At 54.2% G+C, this 18669-nt stretch overlaps 5 protein-coding genes across 5 annotated transcripts; 3 read left to right on the top strand and 2 right to left on the bottom strand.

The window, feature by feature from the left end:
- Nucleotides 1-171: 171 nt before the first annotated feature.
- Nucleotides 172-2479, top strand: POSPLADRAFT_1035394 (hypothetical protein; the record flags this gene model as incomplete). The annotated part of the gene is made up of 4 exons (XM_024477080.1): nucleotides 172-360; nucleotides 487-530; nucleotides 698-780; nucleotides 909-2479. The coding sequence occupies 4 exons, from the start codon at nucleotides 172-174 to the stop codon at nucleotides 2477-2479; spliced, it is 1887 nt and encodes a 628-aa protein (XP_024336681.1).
- Nucleotides 2480-2731: 252 nt separating this feature from the next.
- Nucleotides 2732-4031, bottom strand: POSPLADRAFT_1149890 (hypothetical protein; the record flags this gene model as incomplete). Its single annotated transcript, XM_024486358.1, has 8 exons — nucleotides 2732-2782; nucleotides 2843-3009; nucleotides 3078-3222; nucleotides 3280-3574; nucleotides 3649-3727; nucleotides 3783-3824; nucleotides 3875-3888; nucleotides 3943-4031. Coding segments are annotated over 8 exons (882 nt in total), but the record flags the coding sequence as incomplete, so codon positions are not given.
- Nucleotides 4032-4747: 716 nt separating this feature from the next.
- Nucleotides 4748-6261, top strand: POSPLADRAFT_1183587 (hypothetical protein). The gene is made up of 3 exons (XM_024489015.1): nucleotides 4748-5181; nucleotides 5238-5418; nucleotides 5480-6261. The coding sequence occupies exons 1-3, from the start codon at nucleotides 4816-4818 to the stop codon at nucleotides 6079-6081; spliced, it is 1149 nt and encodes a 382-aa protein (XP_024336679.1). The 5' UTR covers nucleotides 4748-4815; the 3' UTR covers nucleotides 6082-6261.
- A 109-nt stretch (nucleotides 6262-6370) lies between these two features.
- POSPLADRAFT_1149574 (hypothetical protein) lies at nucleotides 6371-7440 on the top strand (the record flags this gene model as incomplete). The annotated part of the gene is made up of 7 exons (XM_024486322.1): nucleotides 6371-6409; nucleotides 6466-6513; nucleotides 6573-6708; nucleotides 6774-6811; nucleotides 6862-6885; nucleotides 6946-7292; nucleotides 7350-7440. The coding sequence occupies 7 exons, from the start codon at nucleotides 6371-6373 to the stop codon at nucleotides 7438-7440; spliced, it is 723 nt and encodes a 240-aa protein (XP_024336678.1).
- A 2644-nt stretch (nucleotides 7441-10084) lies between these two features.
- Nucleotides 10085-12386, bottom strand: POSPLADRAFT_1035392 (hypothetical protein; the record flags this gene model as incomplete). Its single annotated transcript, XM_024477079.1, has 11 exons — nucleotides 10085-10184; nucleotides 10249-10262; nucleotides 10320-10404; nucleotides 10487-10670; nucleotides 10748-10850; nucleotides 10942-11134; nucleotides 11627-11640; nucleotides 11700-11784; nucleotides 11840-12023; nucleotides 12077-12179; nucleotides 12240-12386. 11 exons carry the CDS (start codon nucleotides 12384-12386, stop codon nucleotides 10085-10087), a joined length of 1212 nt encoding a protein of 403 aa, XP_024336677.1.
- Nucleotides 12387-18669: the final 6283 nt, after the last annotated feature.

The raw sequence follows: 18669 nt of genomic DNA, 5'->3' as shown, positions 1-18669 counted from the left end.
AAGCGAGCTGGATGTCAGTGGCGCAGCTGTTTAGCTTTCTACCACCATGTTCGCATATCTTCCCTACTCCACCTGACCGCGATTCCGGGAGGAACATGCCTACCCACACACCGCCCGATGGTGTGGGCTTTCCCCCTGATTTTGATATTTCTGCAGTGAAATTAGTGCAGAATGCACAAGGCCGCCCGCTCTGTGCGCAGCCCGAATGGGTACGGCCAGGTCCAGACGCAATTACCCGAGCGGGCACCGAGCTTGGTAATGGGAGTCCCTGAACCACAGACGAACATGCTGGTTGTAGAAAAATTCGGGCAACTCGTCCGAGCAACTACATACTTATTCAATCCCGCGAATGTGCCCCTAGTGCGTCCGTCTCCACATATTCCGATCACCTGTGGCCGTGTCGAATTTCAAACGAGCGCAGCCACAAGGCTGAAATCTCCCGCCGGGTTGTGGTGTCTCATAAATGACGACCGGCGTGCAACATAGTGCGCGCCGCGCCCAGAGAGCGCGGAGCGTCGTATAGCCGCACGGTAAACGCGACATAAGGCACACGCTGCGGTCAGTGCGTGCAAGCATTTCCTGGCAGGAGATAGGCCGATCATTCAGAGGGCGGCAGGAAGCCGCCCGTACTATATGACCCAGGTAATCATTCTAACGCACTCTCCCACTTATTACTCACGCACTCGTACATATACAGACTCAGAGGTGGAACCGTACGCCCGCTCTCCCTTGTCTCCTTCGCCTCTCAGTCCTCTAAGATTGAATTTTCACTGGAAGACGGTATGTATTCCTTTGCCTGCAGCAGTTTCCCATCTCTTAGTCTCGTGCCGTAAGATCTCCGGTTATGGAGTCCTCATATAGGATCCCTGGTGGTTGGATTGAATCTCCTGCACGTTCGTCGATGGCAGATAGATTCGGGAGCGCACCAATCCATCGCTTGCCAGGCGAGCTCCTTGCAATCGTACTTGACCTCAGCTTGGACCATGGCCCTCACAGCTCTGAACGCATCTTGCGCACCATCACAACCAGCCACGTCTGCCGCTACTGGCGCAACGTCATGCTCGAGACCGCACTATTCTGGTCGCTCATCGACCTCCGTTACCCTACCATCGGTCGCCATTTCTGTGCACGATCGCGTACGGCAGGAATACAGATAACCTTCTCCCAGGCCCTCTTCACAGACGTGCACGCGGTGCTCACCGCCGCACAGAATTGGCTGTCTCCCCACATCCGGCGGATAGAAAGCATCCACTTGTCGGCATCCCAGACGACCATGAAGCAAGTGCTTTACCTGTGTCGTTCTGCATCGCCAGACATCGCGAACCTTTTCGCAGGCCTGGCAAACAGGATGACCGCTGGCCCGACCCTCTTCGTCGAGTTCCACAACGCCAGGATCCGCCGCATCTCGCTCGATGGGGTCGCACTGTCCGGGCGGGACAGACTGTCTATGTTTCCTGCGAGCTTGACGCGGCTAGCATTCTCGCGGCTGCACCGCGACACCTGCCTGTCCGTCGCTCAGGTCCTCGCAATATTGAAACACTGTCCAAACATGAAGGAAGTCGTCCTGCTCTCCGCACTTGCGCCGCGCCCCGGAGGTGCGACGGAGGAATTTGACAGCAGCCTGCTTACGCACCTGCCTTACCTTCAATCGCTCCAGATCGGCGATGCCTCGCGCGCCGCGGTTGTCTCTCTCCTCTCCTACCTCTCACTTCCGCACACCGCGACCCTTGGTATCCACTGCCACGGCACGCACGACCTTCGCGCGCTCTTGCCCGCGGACCTCTCTGGCCTGCGCATGTGCTGCCCGCCCCCAGGCCCGCACATCTCCACCGCGCTGCAGGTCACCCCTAGCCACATCGCGCTCGTCAACCAGCGCGGCTCGCGCCACCTCTCCTCCGTCCACTTCGCCGTCGCCCCAGACGACGTCCCGCACATCCTCGCCGGTGCGCCTTCCCTAGGCTCACTCCTCGCAGGCGTCACCGGCCTGCAGGCCGCCAGCAGCGCGCCGTCCGTCCCCATCCACGCGTGGGCCGCCACGTTCGCGTGCTTACCCCAACTCGCGACGTTCGAGCTCGGTGGCGCGTGGATGTACCACATCCTCCTGGCACTGGGCGCCGCCTCTGCGCCGCCTCGTGGTGGGAGCGCTGGCGTCACAGTGCCCTGTCCACGCCTGCGCTGCGTGCATCTCGTGGACACTCACAGGAGCCCGGGCGTCAATATCCTGGACGCGCTGCGGCAGCTGGAGTCCCTCGAGCGGTGCCTCGCGGCACGGGCCCAGTATCTCGGGAGCCCGCTCGAAATGCTCGTCGTAGACGCGACCTTCGCTCGGGAGTCCACGCAGGCGCTGTCGTTCGTGCTGACACGGCTGGGGAATGTTACAAGGAGGATGGTGCTTCGTGATAGGCGGTCGTCGCTGCTCATTCCTAACTGCGCTTTTCTATGCGCGGATGGTACAGGTATGGCGTTTATGCCCCTTTGAAGCGCCGTTCCTGATAGCGATAATGAAACTTCGTATATGTAGACGCACGAATCTGATCTCTCTCATTTTCTCATTGCGCCAAGAGAAGGCGACACCAGTTCTCCGATCGGTCAGACGGGAGAAGGAAGCTGCACATTGATATGGGAACACATACAAACATAGTGACACAAGCGCACAACCAACATCGATACATCAAAATGGAAACAACATAGGCGCGAGACGGTGATTGTAAAGGGTCGAAAGTGATCGTGATTATCTCGATACGTCCGGAATAACGCCCTCCGGGGAGGAGTTGCTCGGACACTGATATATACCGCGGGGATTAGATTGCAAATGAATTTTTTGGAAGTAGGCGCGACTTACTGAGTGTTCGATATCAGATGCGTTTGTTCCATAAGGGAATGTCGCAGCTTTCCAATGTGGAAGCGATTCAGGGATGATGAAAGAGCAGTTAATGAGGCCTTCGAATCCTTGATTTGCCAGCTTCAACATTGCATTCCGGAACGAGGTCCGCAGCGCTTCCTGATCGTCTGATGTCATGAAGCGCCAGGGGCGCTTGTAAAGCCGTGTTCTGAGCACCGCCTTGAGGCACACTCACGAGCGAAAGACTGCCACCTGCATGCTGTGCGGGCATCACGAGCTATTGCCGCGTCGGACGCAAGCCGAAACAGGTGCTTGGACGGCGACTTGACCCCTGCCGTGTTTCTTCCTGTTCCGGGATAAGTTGTTCCCCTCAGCAGCGTCTTTCGCCGCCGAAACGTTACAAAATAGCGCCAGGCAGACCACATTCCCAGACATACCTCCAGATAGAACTGCGTGTCAAAGAGTTCAGGGGTCGAATCGAGGGGAGTATCAGGGATGGTGGGGTCGACAGTGTTCTGTACAGCAACGGAATGAGCGGCCAAAAGCGCTACGGTGTCATCGGGTGTGAATCCAGCATCAGACATCCGGGCTAAGATATCTTTGACAGAGTCCGTGGGTGACGGAATAAGGCCGGGCGGAGACGGAGCGATAGCCTGAGGACGTCCAGCGTAGAATGCAAGGCGAGGACTCCCAGGGCAATTCGAGAGGGCCACAGCTCCGGCGAATTGGATACTTGGATGACGTCAGCGATGCGGAACAAGTATCGAGGAAAGCCGTGGGAAGAGGACAGAACGGCGTGTCCTTACATGTCTCCGTAGCTTACTCCGTGGTTGTCGGCGAAGGATTTCAGGGCGTAGACTATGTCTTCCAGTCCGTCATTCGCGGCTGCAGTATCAGAACAGCTGTCAAGGAGCCGAGTTAGGGGACATGTGCATCTCACGGTCTGCAAGTTCAGAGTCCGCGAACTTGATTATGCTGCCGTCTTTCCTGATATGAGTCCATTGTATCGCTGGTGATGACATGCAGGCCTACCTGCCCCGCCTCCGCTACGTACAATCGCCTATCAAACGTAAACAGCTTGGAATTGAGAAAAGTCGTACCCAAAAGTACCAGAAGCTGCCAATGTGGCAGACCGGCCGATGCCGTCATGGAAGGTCAGTCGAATTGCCTCTCGTGCGGGTCCTTTACAGTGCCCTTTGCCAAAGCTGCGGAGTCATGTGTAAGATTTTGACAATAGTCGCGATAAAGCGCTTGGATGGCGCCCACAAATTTGCTTGTAATTCTTCCCGAATTTGGAGTGAACAGTTTGGAAGGCAAGAACTCGTGTACATCAGGCTAGGACATACATCTTCCCAGACAGAACACTATTTATCATGTCAATACTTTCCTAGCATATCTGAGATAGACGACGCACTTGAGCATGGGCGGTCCGGGCCACTGCTGAGTAGAAAACAGGTCACAATGCTGGCATCGCGATGGCACATACAAGCTGACCAGAGGACCGAAGGATTGCACTAAGGACAAGCCCAAGAAGAACAAAGCTGATCATCATACAAAACGAGTGAGTCAGACAGAACACCACGGAATTGAACTAAAGAGAGGAGGATTGTTAACTTCGCCAGAGGTAATACAGAAAAGTATGGCCAAGACTCAGAGAACCAGCAAATAACTGCGATATCGACTGTGTTCTACACCAGCCAGATACAGGCAGGGTGTGTCAAAAGTGTTGAATCGGTAAACGCAGGCTTGGAGGATTTCGCAAATTATGAACGCGACGCGTCAAAGCACGTGAGTCTGTGCCAAGGGCAGTCACAGTTTAGGGCAGACCTTTTGGCGTTATGCATGGACCTTTGTTTCCGTCTTGAATTAACCACTGCCGCTGCTGCTTCCGCTCCCCTCGCCCTTCTCGTGTTTGCTCCTCGCGTTTGCTCCTGATTGTGTTCTAGTGTTGCATCGCGGCTCCCTCTGTCAATATGCCTGGTCGACACTACTACTCCAAATTCATACCGCCTAGTCTTTCCATGAGCGAGCTCATATGTCAAAAACTCGACAACGATGCTACCGACCTCCTCATTGATAAATGGCTCGAGCGCCCCCATCGTCCTGACGCATACTATGACTGGTTTCAGCGTATCCGGGAGCGCAGACACGTCGTGAACGCGAATGCCCGCAAAGAGCAGATCTTGCTATGGAACAAAGGTGGCTTCGTACCTGAGAACATTTTCACTCGCACTGTCGACACTGGTCGCCTAATCCCCCTTGACCGCACATGGGTCACCCACGTATATCACCATAAAAACATGTCAAGGCTCAATATGATGCCTGTGATTTTCAGTATGGTGCGTTCCGAAAATGTTCGCGTGATGCCGATCTCATCAGGAAGATATTCGCCCAGCTCCCGGAACTCATGCTACTGCGCGGCATGCATGACCGCGGATGTGACGAGATATATGTCATTGTCACCGATCTCAAGCGGCCGGAGATGGATGAGGTAACAGAGTACTTCAAGTACGTCTGCCAGAACGCATCGAACGGACCATGCAAGCCGAGTGTGGAGCAGAAGATCAATCATGACCGTCAGTTTTCGTCTATCAGCTCTTGAGAGTGTTACCGACAATGCGCACGATCTCTCCATAGATATGCATCTCACACACCTGCTTGACGGGCAACGCCGGACGCCGTGCTTTCCTCAACTCGATCTCACTTTGCGGGCTATCATGCATGAGAAACGGCCACCGTTCATAGTCCTTTTCTCCCACCAAACCATGTCTTATTCGCAAATCCTCTTTGCGAATTCGCTTTTCGTCCCATCCAAGGAGGTATACCACGACTTCCCAAGTGGCTGTCCCAATCCAGGATGTACCGACAATTGCTGCGAACTCATCCGATTTCCGAAGAAGGGCCTCGAGACTGCCTCTGTGCTCTGCCACAAGCGCAAGGTGCGCTACCGTTATGGTCGGCGAGTGAAGGCAAAGGAAATGTGCAACTGGATTGACTGTCATGTCTGTTTCTCGGACGATATGGCACAGTCAGGGCACTTGTGCGATGGGGGTAGTGAAGGCAGTGTCGTCGGGAGTAGCGAGGGAAGCGAGGGAAGCATCGTCGAAGAGCCAAGTGCTCCACGCATACTAGGATTGGTGTGCAGTCGATGTAAGTTGGTTAAGTATTGCTCCCCGGAACACCAGAGGATGGATTGGGAGGAACACCGGCGGGTCTGCACGAAACCCGTTGACGCATAGGCCAGATGGGCGAGATATGTTCGACCAGCAACCTTACGCCGGAGGGTCAAGATGGATGAGGATTTCACATGACGGACTATTTGCTTGTCCGCTTTCAGCACTATGTTTATTCCATCTGTTTGTGTTGATACTGTTTGTAGTAAACTTGCTGTAATGCATATGGAGAGATTTTCCCGATGTATCAATAGGCGCCTGCTGTGGCCTGACGAATGATTCTCATGATGTCACCACCTGGGGTATATGCGATGTCTCGATATGCAGCCCCTCGACATCTTGACCGCTAACCACCATGTCTGTTCGTTACTTGACCGCAAAACTCGCGCAGCAAGTGCATACGCGTCCTGTTGACGAGGTTTTGCGACTGCTCACCTCCAAGCTTCGTAGATTGATGAGGAGCTCATGAGTGCGACCGGGGCTTTCAGCCTTGACCAGGTAGGTTAGCTGTTCGCTTGGAACTAGTGTAGTCTCAGACCATATCTCAAACGATGAAGTTGATGGAACTAGCTGGTCTGGCTTGTGCGCAAACCCTGGCGACCGTATACAGCAAGGAGAAGTATCCTCGGGTACTTGTCTGCTGTGGTCCAGGGAATCAGGGAGGTGACGGACTAGTTGCTGCGAGACATCTCGGTGAGTACTCAAGCATGTTATCATGCTCGTGTAGAACGAAATTGAGAAATTTCGCTTTTATCCAGGTATGTTCGGCTACAAGCCGACGATCTGGATGCCCAAGGTATTAAATGCGACGTGTCAACCTGATAATGACATTGATTGCGCATACAGCCAGGCTCGAAGGATATCTACAAGGTGGAGAAGGCAACAACATGTCTGCCATCGTCCGCTGATATGCTTGATATGCGTTTCTAGCGCTTGAAGACGCAATGTGATAACATGAAAATCCAGACCCTTGCTCCCGCAGATGACACAAGTACCCTTCGCGATGTTCTCGCTCGGTCGGACGTGATATTGGACGCCATTTTCGGCTTTTCCTTCAAGCCACCCGTTCGCGCTCCGTTTGACACCGCGCTCCCCCTGATCAGCGATTCTGGCTTGCCCATCGTGTCCGTGGATATACCATCAGGATGGGACGTCGAAAAAGGGAATGCAGAGGGTGTGGGCCTGAACCCTGAGGTGCTGATCAGCTTAACGGCTCCCAAAGAGGGCGTCAAGACGTTCGCCGGCAGACACTTCTTGGGTGGTCGCTTCGTTCCAAAGTGGGTCTACTAGATTGCATGGCACTCATTCTATCCTAAACTCTGATCTTGGTCCAGATCAATGGAGAAGTTCGACCTCAATCTTCCGGAGTATCTTGGATTTGACCAGATAGTCGAGCTTCCTCGTGCCGGTACACAGAAACTGTAGGTAAATAACAGATTCAACTGATCAAGGAGAGCGTGATGGTTGCATCATTTTCATCGTTTCATGAGTTGGATCTATATGGTATACGGTCATGACAGCGCTTGCACAAGGTACGTATCGTGTTGGTGTGCTAGACAATTATCCGACGTACTGCCGGTTGTATACTGCTTTGTGGCTCTCTGTCAAGTTGCAAACGCGCGTTCTGCTGCATTATACCAACCGCGTCTTACGAACACCTTCCAACACTCAGGAATCTGAAGATCCGGATCGATGGCCTGAAGATGCACACCGAACGAATCAGCTTCGTCAAATTGCCTACAGCGGAGAGCTTCTCCATCATCCTCACTTCCGCACAAAGAGGACATCGCTGCGCTCTTTTCGCTCTAATACGCACCCAGTTTCCCGAGGACAACTCACTGACCTAGTAGTGCTTATGACAGTAGGGGCATGGCAACTGCGGTTCCTGCTGGTTGGTAGGAAGTATTACGTCCAGCTGACAGCGAGGTAGCCTTCACTACAGTACAGTGACCAGTAATGACTGACGTGCAGACAAATGCGGCCATCTTACTACGGAGTTCATTTACGATATCAAGTTCAGTTATAAGCGCTCGGGGGGGGGGGCAAAATACGATTTGTTCTTGCGCCACTGTCATGAAGCTTGAAGCGCTGCAAGGGGTGTTGACGATATCATTTCTCGCGAACGCGTTATAATCAGAATAATCAGAGACTCAAAGAGCTGTTGTGGTATATTGATCATTGCACTGAGGACCAATTTGAGTTTGAGTTTGAGGTTTGTCGCATCACACAACGCGATGTGTCACATGTGACCGCACGCGTCGTGTGCTTCGCGTGGCGCGCTTGTTTGCAATCTACCATCACCGAACTATTCTCCCCTACCGAGCATGTCGCGTCCTCAAGAACAGCAAATAAGGAAATTATGTGCGAAACGAGAGACAATATCTAAAGCTCGCGAGCTCTTGCATAGCGCATCCGTGCGGACCGGGCCCGGCACGGGGTACAACCTTGGAGAGGGAAAGTCAGGCCTACCTGCTATATGCGCGTTCATCGCCTCACAAGAGTACGTGTGCTTTATTTTCCGCTCTGTAGAGAAATTCTTAATTTAATTCATAGGTTAGGCAATGGGGACGTGTCTGAGAAGATCGCGCAAACTGCGTCATGCCTCAAGCCGATCTTGTTCAAGACAACTCTGAAAACTGTCCGCTCTGTATTAGCTACTGCAGACGCTCAGACAGAGGAAGACACAGAGCCTCTCACATATGAATATCTTATCTCCGAGAACAAGTTGGGTCGAAAGTTGTTTGTCGAAGGCTGCATGAAGGACGTGGAGAAGTCACTGGTTGCCACTGACATGCTTCCCCTCGAGTTTCACCCCCCTGCTGATATTCTGACGGTCACGGTCTTCTGTTGGACATGCACCAACTTGCTGAAGGTCAGTACTACTCTATTTTTGTCGGCAATCATCGTTTGATCTCGCGGGTACAGGTGAAGAAAGGGCAACCAGACGAGCTGCTCGCGCTTTATGACTTACCCAGACGCGACTACGAGGACATCGTTGAACTCCTTGAGTCCTCCTGCCAAGATGTCGCTGCGAGGGTCCGCCAGAAAGTCTCTGAGCTTTCCAGCAAAGTCAAGGCGGTCACAGGCAGCGTCCCCACGCCGAGCAAGCGGCCACATCCAGATACGCCGTCAAAGTCGCCGTCTAAGCCGTCCCTTAGGCCTCCTCCAGTGGCCGCTGCGCATGACGGCGACGACTCGCCCGCGAAGACGCCTACGCACAAACGCAAGGTGGCATTTGCCGGTGGGTCTGGCAAAGACGACGCGGATGTGCTCGATACGCCGTCCAAGAGACCGAGAATTGCATCACCAACCAAGCGGGCCTACGCTGCGGTATTTGAACTGCCAACATCATCTCGCGCTCCCCTTGCTTCCACCGCAAAACGCTCCATCTTCCCCAACGCCGTTGCGTCCTCGTCACGATCAACCCTTGAACTGCTCGTGCACACAGAGAAGCGGCAGGAGACGGCCTCTCCAGTCGAGCATTCCTCTCCCTCCGCAGTTCCTACTGCTCCTCTCGAAGACGTTCCTGCGGGCCGTCCTATGATGCCTGCCACCAACGCGGATCCCTCGACGCCGCGCAAACGCGGTCCGAGACCTGGCGTCCTACATGACACACCACTGTCGACCCCTCAGCGTAGTCCTACTCGCAGCCCGAGTCGCATGTCCCGAGCCCCTATAAGTCTGGAGGACGATGGGCCCGAGCGGCCGCGCCGTTTCCGCCCTGCCTTCCTGGACCAGATGCAGTGGCTTCAGCGCGACCCGAGAGCCGAGCGCGAGTGGAAGATGGCGGATGCATTGAGGAGAGACTGGGTGGCGAGCCGCAGTGCAGACACTCAATCGACTGCAGTAGCAGCCGCATAGGTCACAGACCTGAGCATTACACTTATTCTGTAATTCATTCACATATGGAGGCTTTCACACTGCTATGTTTAGGCTGCTGGTCCTCGTCAGCATTACCGACGCTAGTATGCAGTGGTTCTGGAATTGGGCCAAGAGGTACGTTTGTATACAATGAGACATGACAGGCTACAGCACAAGCGATATTCAAGGCGAAGGCCGCGGGAGCAGCTCATGCTTTCTTGGCGCGTTCCGCCTTCTGCAGCACGCGCAGCGAACGCGCGATGTAACGATACGAATCGAACATTAGCCAGATCGGGACGAAGACCCATCTGTGAGTTATATGTGCTCAGTGTAGCCTACGCGCGACCAGAGCTCTGACGTGGGCGCACTTACATCGTGTTAAGGAACTACGCGGACGTCAAGTGAATGAGTGTCGAGTCCGAGCGCTGACGGGAGTTACTCACGAAGAGGTACACCCAAAGGTAGAACGCGTCCCCGGTGTTGAGGTTCTGGCTGCCTGAGAGCCACTCGGGCGCGAAGGTCATCCACCTAGCGCCACAGCAAGTTCAGTACTGACACGCGTCCCACTTCCAAGCCCGAAAGCACGGAATGACCGGCGCGCGAGACGCACCCTCCATACAGCTCCGCGGTGCAGAGCACGATGATCCAGTAGTGCCGTGCGGGGTCATCCTGGACGAGCTTCTGCATGATATACAGGATCGTCGCGCCGGTGCCGATGACGGTGATCAGCTCCATCGAGACGATGGTCGGGTCCGCGACGCCCCAGCGCGCGTCGGCGCGGGCGTAGTCCTTCCCTAGGCAAGACAACGGACCGTTCAGCGTTCAGCGTTCAGCAACCGGCGCCGGGCAGGCGGCAGAGGCGCGCACGTACACAGCTGGGCAAGCGGTCCCGCGCTCGTGTTCACCTGCCGGCCGAAGAGCGAGAAGTAGAGAAACGCGGAGTCGAACGCGGCGTGGATGCCGACGTCGAATGCCTGTGCGCGGGGCGCGCTGGGTCAGCACATGTAGTAATGGCGAACGTGTCGCGCTGGACTGGCGACGCGCGAGACGGAGCGGGCGGCGCACCAGCCATATGAACGTGAATTTGTCCTTTACGCTCGCCGTCTTCGGGAGCAGTCTGCGTGTTGCGACGATGGCCGCGACGCCGACGGCGCTGATGGAGGTGAGCGCGTAGGCGGAGGTCGCAGTGAACTGGGACATGGCTGGCGTGACAGCGGGCTGTTGGGAGGGGGAACCAAAGGAAAAGTAGCATGAGGGGCTGTGGGAGAGTCAGTTATAACGGGCGAATGCAATTCTGAAAGAAGCAGCTCGTGAGCACGTACATCGATCCATTCTGGCAGTAGTGGCAACCGAGCAAACGCTCAGCCACAAGTAGTAATCAAGATCTCGATTTGTGCACGACTGCCACCACAAGAGATTAATTAATTGTGTAGCGATCGCGCTGATATTGGTATGTGGTTAGTCTCGTTACACTCATTACACCAAAGTACAGGTATTCATGCCAGACGATGAGATTTGACATAACGCAAGATGATATTAAGCCAAGAACGTGTAGGTACAGCATGTCCTTCTCACGCCGCTACAGGCAGTGCATTTAGTTCTTTTTGGCACGGTCGGCATTCTGCATCGCACGGAGCGAGCTGGCTATGTGGCCATAGGAGTCGACCATCAGCCAGAGCGGGATAAAGACCCAACTGCAGGTTGTTCACTCAGTGCGCTGTTCGTCCTCGAAAGGAGTTCAAGTACTCACATTACGTTCATAAACTGCATCAGTGCGATTAGTCAGTGGTAAGACTATGCGTTCATATGAAGAAGGCACTCACGACGAGGTACACCCAGAGGTGGAACGCATTGGACGTGGTGAGGTACTGGCTACCTGAGACCCATTCGGGTGCAAAGGTCATCCACCTAGCGCAGCTCAGTACGACATTGCCTCTATGTGCATGACTCGCGGAGAACACACCCTCCATACAGCTCAGCGGTGCTGAGCACCACGATCCAGTAGTGCCTGGCAGGATCGTCCTGGATTAGCTTTTTCAGGACGTACAGGCTGGTCGTGCCGGCACCAAGGACGGTGAGGATCTCCATAGAGACGATAGTGGGGTCGGCGAAGCCCCAGCGCGCATCAGCACGAGCGTAGTCTTTCCCTAGAATAGGCCGACGTGAGTCGAGGGCGGGGCCAAAGTCTGGTGACACATACACATCTGGGCCAGCGGCCCCGAACTCGTGTTTACCTGCCGTCCGAACAGGGAGTAGTAGAGGAATGAGCCCTCGAAGACAAAATGTATTCCTGCATCGAAGGCCTGCGTGCGTGCAGCAGGTTCGAGTCAGATCCGAGGGGGCTCAGCGGAGGGGCGGCGCACCAGCCAGATGAACGTGAACTTGTCCTGCCAGCTCGCGGTCTTCGGAAGCAGCGTGCGTGATGCGGTAACGGCGACGACGCCAATAAACGCGACAAAGGCGAGGGAGTAGGCAGATGTTTCGTTGAAGATGGGGAGGGAGTCTGACATGGCTGGCGCGAGGGCAGGGTGGTGGGAGGAGGACGGGAGGGTGGCATGACCGACTGTGGGAGAGGGATATATAGGAGGCGAATTGAGAGCTGGGAAAGCAGACTCGTGAGCATGGCTCTCGCACCATTTCGGCAATTCAAGACACGCTTCTTCTTCAGCCACCCGTCGTGCGGGGAACTCGATCGATCAAGATCTATCGAAACGTCTGACCCAGGACCTACGCATGTCGCATAGAGGGATGACCAGAGTAATAACAGTAACACTCACCGAGTGTTACTACTTTGACTAAAAGTTGGAGCAAATTAGTAACAGTCAGAGTTGTACTTGGCAGGGTGATATGTCATTGAGGCTGGCTACCGTAAATTGGTGATACATCCATTGACTGCAGCTACTGTTCCCAATCCGGACATGTCCCTTTTTGGCAGTTAGGTTAGGTTAAGTTAGATTAAGTTAAGTTAGGTTCGGTTAAGTTAGGTTAGGTTAGGTTGAGTTAGGTTCGGTTAGGTTAGGTTAGGATTAAGTGGTATATCTTGAAAGAACTTTGTACTACTAGACATTGCAAATGACCCGGGACCTGTAGCAGAAATAAAGAAGAATCTTATTATGTCACAATGTTAGATGTATGGGTTACTATCACTGTGCAAAGTGCATCAAAGCGCGCCAGTAGCGCACCATATTACTGCATGTGACCAATGACGATCGTTACTATTTACACTCGACGGAGTGTTACTATCACCCCCTCGAGTGTTATTGTTACTGCTTTGGTATATACTCTGTTGCATAGTAGGGGTGCTCAATTCTTGTCGCTCACTCGTTCATTCGCCGATTGACCACCTTTTTTGGTAGGTATTAGGAGGCAAAACTTTTGTTCTATGCCCTTTTTTGGCAAGCCTGTCAGGTGTTTATCACAACATGGCAATGTCCCTGTGCTCCAGCTGTCACGAGTTGGTACGGTGTCTAGCCGTTTTTAAAAAAAATCCTTTTCACAGGCTCGAACCCACGACCTCTGTACTATACACTCGAACAGACAAGTCCTTATCTACTGTACAATTAGATTAAATGGGATGGCAGTGCGCGGCACAGCTCGGGCTCTGCTGACACAGCCGTGCTGACTCACCAGCCCCCGGGGCTTCGTCAGCATGCTGTGCACAGACCAGCTACGCACAGACCAGTGCGCACAGCCTCCCCTAAACTCCCCCTGTATATAAGCCGGCCTCTGCTGCCCTAGGGATGTAACGGCTACATTACAATGGACACTTACCGGTGCAATACAATGTGCTACGGACTCCACTGATTAGATAACAATGGTCAATCTAGCTACAACAGACATTTTAGGTACTCACCAGGAACCCGATGATCGTCCCGGCCTATCCCATATTACTTAGACTCACGCCCTCTCGCTTGTGTTCCCCTCGTCTTGCCAACACCAGTATCCAGGCATCCTGTCCTCTGTTGTTCGCGATCCTCTCGTCCGCTCACTCGCTCTCGCTCGTCCTTGTGCCTCGACCTCTCAACCCGTCGTAACGGCCCTCAACATGATCTGCCCGTTACAGTTTGGCAAGACCAACCAATCACTACACTAGTAGACCTCAGCGAGCTGCGTCGCGCGCTTGTAACTCCTTACGGTAACGTACTCCCTTGTTTTCGGAACCTATATCCTTGTCCATTGTCTTCTCGCACCCTTTGTCTTGGCCTCGATGTATGATCAAGGCTTTGATGGCCAATGGGGTGCAGGTGCTGGCGATGCTCCGGCACCGCCCGAGGCTCCCACCGAGCCACAGCCTCAGGTCAACCAGCCTCAGACTCAACTGCCCTCAGCTGAGGCTCAACACATCCACGCTCTCCTCGAGGCTGTAGTGGCTATTGGGGCAGGTCAACAGGCCTTCATGGACAACCAGACCCGCTATGGGCTGGCTCTCGAGGCGCTTACGCATCACCTTGACAACACAACATTGGGCTCTTTGCAGTCTAACTCGCAGCTGCGTTCATGCGGTGTGAAGATGCGAGACCCATGCATGTTCAACGGTCGCTCGACGGAAGTTGTTTTCTTCCTCCGCAAGATCCGTGCATACATCGACCTGCAGCAGGTCTCGACAGACCGCCAAAAGGCGATGCTGTTGTCAATGTACCTGAAGGATGGCTCGCCGATCACGTGGTTCAATGCAATTGAGCGCACCAGCGCCTACCTTCTGAATGACTGGAAACAGCTCCAAGAGGCTTTCACAGCCCGATTCCAGGACCCGAACCTTGTCAAGTCGTCTTTGATGGCTATCAAGAATCTAAAGCAGACTGGTGCTGCTGCAGACTATGCTAACAAGTTCCAGGAGCACCTCGTGCACCTGGATCTTAGTATGTTCACACAGATAACTTATTTTGACCGTGGTCTCAAACCCTCGCTCAAGCTCATGCTCGTCAACACTCCACGCCCAGCCACACTTGACGGCTGGATTGCTACCATTGTCGAGGCTGACAATTGGCTTCATGAGTACGAGCATGAGCAGAAGTCCCTGACGAAGGCAGCTGGTAAGCAGCCTGTTACAATGGTCTATACTCCTATATCGATGCCTGACTCGTAGACGACGAGCGAGGACTTATGGACAGTACGTCGTCCTGAAGATCGAGCAAGGAAGTCGAGAATGACCACTACCCCAAGCGAAGAGGAGCAGAGACTTGAATGAAATAACCAGGTCGAACTTAGGGTTCGACCGACTAATGGTACAACTACTTATACAAGTACCGACTGCGCACAGACCATTGTGTCTATGTGGTCGTGTTAGTGAAGAAAGAAACGTAGTGGTACGATGCCGAGTACGAAGTGCGCACGGACCCCATTATGTAAGCTACATAATGTTCAACCTGCGGGTGAGCGCTAAGACAGGCGCCAGTATGGGTGCTAGTAGTACAAGGAATAGAACGGAAAGACAAATGTTTCATTACCCCCCTACCAGAGTCGAAGTCCCATTCAACTACTTACTGCTCACCATCTCCATACAACTCCCAGTCTACGCCGTCGTCCTCCTCTTCGTCAAACCACTCGTTGCGCGCGTTTCTCCCCACGTTCTTCCATTCCTCGCCAGAGAGGTGCTTCTGATGCGGCCAGGAGCTGTCCCACGTCCATTGAGTGGTGTCGGGTGTCCAGTCGGGGTCGACTTTGCGAAAGATGATGGGTGTATCGGGGCGGGGGCGCGAGGGTCCCGCGATGGGACCGGTTGGGGGTTCAGGGTTAGCGCTGCGCGGTGGAGGAATAGGTACCGCTTTCATCTGCCTTTCTTTCTCCTTCCTCTCCTTCGCCTCGTTGATGATTTCCTCGAGGAACATGTTGTCAACGACCACCCTCACGCGTCGCGCAGGTTCTTCAGGTGGTGCGGATATGTGTCGCTTCATCAGCCTGGTTCCGCACTCCCGCTCCAGGTGTCCAGGGGCTTCTTTCCCGCATCCTGCGCATCGTATGTCCGGACAGTCCCGTACCCAGTGTCGAGACAATCCACATCACCTGCAACTTCCCTTCGGGGTCCACCCAGGGTTGGGTTGCTAGTCAGCCGGGATAGTAGTGCTCCGCGGCGTTGCTTGGAGGAAAGGGGATGGGATCGGGGGCCGCCTGAAGACAGATGTCGGTAGGGGTGTGGGTAGGGGTAGGTATGCGTTGGGGATGGCACGCAGGATGAATTTGTTGTGTCGCGCCCGGATGCTGTGCGGTAGGAGCGGTTGAAAGAGATGGGCAACTTTCAGATTGTCGAGTCGAATGAGCTCAGTGAGGACACGGTCGTCCTGTTGATGTAGGAGTCGTTTGTGATGATCGATGGCCTCGTCGGCTGCCTTGACAGCCTCGTCGTATTCGTGGCGGGCGGAGAGGTACGCTTCTAGTGCAGCGCGGTCGGTGGCATTGGTTGCCTCGGGGTTGTGGGTTTTGAGTTTATTGAAGACGTCGGTGGGGTTACTGAGGAGTAGCGTCAGCAAAGCGCTGTCGCCGACATGGGTGTGCTTAGGGGTGTAGATTGAGATTCTTTTCCCGCCTTCGGTTGAAGGGGCGTTGAACTGGTCGAGGAACGGGAGGGTGGAAGACATGTTGATGCGAGTGGGGATGTAGCGACTGGGTAGAGCTGCTATCGTTTCAGCTCAGGTCCTTCCTGTTCTTATATTCCGTCAACACTTCGTCCGCCGTCCCAGTCAGGTTCGCTTCGGGCTCCCATGAGTCATCGGCAGTTGAGTAACCCTTCCACCTGATGCGATATTCCCGGCGCCGCATCCTCTTGTTCTCTCGGTGTCCGATGATGGCTTCGACTTCGTAGTTATCTTCGCCCTCGATAAGGTCAGGAGGTGGCCTCGTGTAGTTCGGACCATGGATCTCTGTTTCTGAGTAGGGAGATAGAAGCCATTCGTGGAAAACGGGGTGGACTCGCCAGGTGCTAGGGAGGTCTAGCTTGTACGCGACCGTTCCAATCTTGTCTAGGACTTTGAACAGCCCTTCTCGCCTCGGGGCTAGTTTCCTGGATGGGTATGGCAGCTTCAAGTTCCGGGAGTCTAGCCATACCAGCTGACCTTTACGGAAGGAACCCCCCTTCCTTTTTACTCTCTTGGCCAGGACGTTCTGGGCCATCTCCATTGCCGCATGTGCTTCTTCACGGATGTTTTGCAAGTCCTTGAGGTGATAAGCTGCTTGGGGCGTGTTTGATCCGGTGTGCGCGGTGGGTATTCTGCGAGGTTCGTATCCCATCATGAGTTTGAATGGGGACGTCTTCGTCGTGGAATGCTCGCGGGAGTTGTGAGCAAATTGTGCAGTGTGAAGATGGTCAGCCCACTTATCCGGATCATTGGCAGTGAAGCAGCGGAGGTAGATCTCCAGCTCTTGGTTTACTCGTTCTGTCTCGCCATCGGTTTGCAGATGGAATGCCGTACTCATGGCTGATTGAACCCCAGTCATTTTTCAAAGTTCTTGGAAGACTTTGGACGCAAATTGCGGTCCTCGGTCACTGATGATCTTGTCTGGGAGTCCAAACCACTTGTAGACCTCTCAGTACATTGCGTCTGCCGTCCCAAGAGCATCAATTGTTTTGTTGCATGGGATGAAAATTACCCCCTTTGTAAGGTCGTGGTCCACTACGACCAAAATTGAATCGAAGCCGTTGGACGGTGGCAAGTCGGTGATGTAATTGCACGAGAATGTGCTGAAGGGCTTGGCATTTGCGCGGGGTCGAATGGGGGTGATGGGCGGACGGGCTGGATGCGTGTTAACCTTCATTTGCTGGCAGATGCCACAGCCGTTAACATAGCGGGCAACAAACTGGGCCATGCTCGGCCACCAGTAGTCACAGCGCAAGCCGAGGAGGGTTTTCTGAACGCCGGGGTGTCCTGCGGAGGGGAGGTCGTGATAGTGGGAGACAAGACGTTTGCGAAGAGACTCATCTGGGGGTACATAGACCCGATCCTGGTATAGGAGGAGGTCGTCATTGATGGACCAGTCTGTTCCAGTGCGTGGTGTTCCTCCAGTGCGCGCCGCAGTGAGGCCTTCCTTCATTATTGGGTCGTTCTGAAAGGAAAGGATGGTGTCGCGGGTGTCGATGTCGATGGCAGCGACCCATACTTCCGGTGGGAGCATAATGACGTCGGTGTTGTCATTAGAGCCGTTGTCATGGTCGGGTCGGCGGGAGAGAGCATCGCTCTGCACCATTTGGGTACCAGGAACGTGTACCAGGCGGAAGTCAAACTCGGTCAGTTTACTCGCCCAGCGTGCTTGTCGTCAGTTCATGTCTTTGGCTTGTTTCCAATATGTGAGGTTCTTGTGGTCGCTGAGAATCGTTACTGGGTATGGGCTGCCGATGAGGTAGTGCTTCCACTCATCTAGTGCACGGATGACTGCATATAACTCCCTGTCGTAGATGTCGTAGTTTCTCTCTGCTGCATTGAAGCTTTGAGAGAGGTATCCGCAAGGGTGCCAGTCGCCGTTGTCGTCGCGCTGGCATAGTACTGCTCCGGTTGCAAACTTGGAGGCGTCGGTTTCGATAGCGAAGGGTCGATCGGGATCCGGCATGCGTAGTACCGGTTCTTCTAGGAATGCCTTTTTGAGGGTCTCAAAGGCTCTCTGTTGGTCAGATCCCCAGGTCCAGGCGACATCCTTCCGGGTGAGAGCAACCAGCGGTTGCGCTTTGTCCGAGAAGCCTTTGATGAACCGGCGGTAAAAGTTTCCAAATCCAACAAAGGCACGTACTTGCCTGAGGTTGGACGGCACCAGCCAGTCTGCAATGCCAGCTAGTTTGACAGGGTCCATTGCGATTTCTCCTGGGCG

Source organism: Postia placenta (genome assembly GCF_002117355.1).
Source record: "Postia placenta MAD-698-R-SB12 unplaced genomic scaffold POSPLAscaffold_11, whole genome shotgun sequence".
Classification (NCBI taxonomy): Eukaryota; Fungi; Basidiomycota; class Agaricomycetes; order Polyporales; family Adustoporiaceae; genus Rhodonia; species Rhodonia placenta.
Note: the sequence above shows the minus strand (reverse complement) of the source record. Positions and strands in the feature narration are given on the sequence as shown.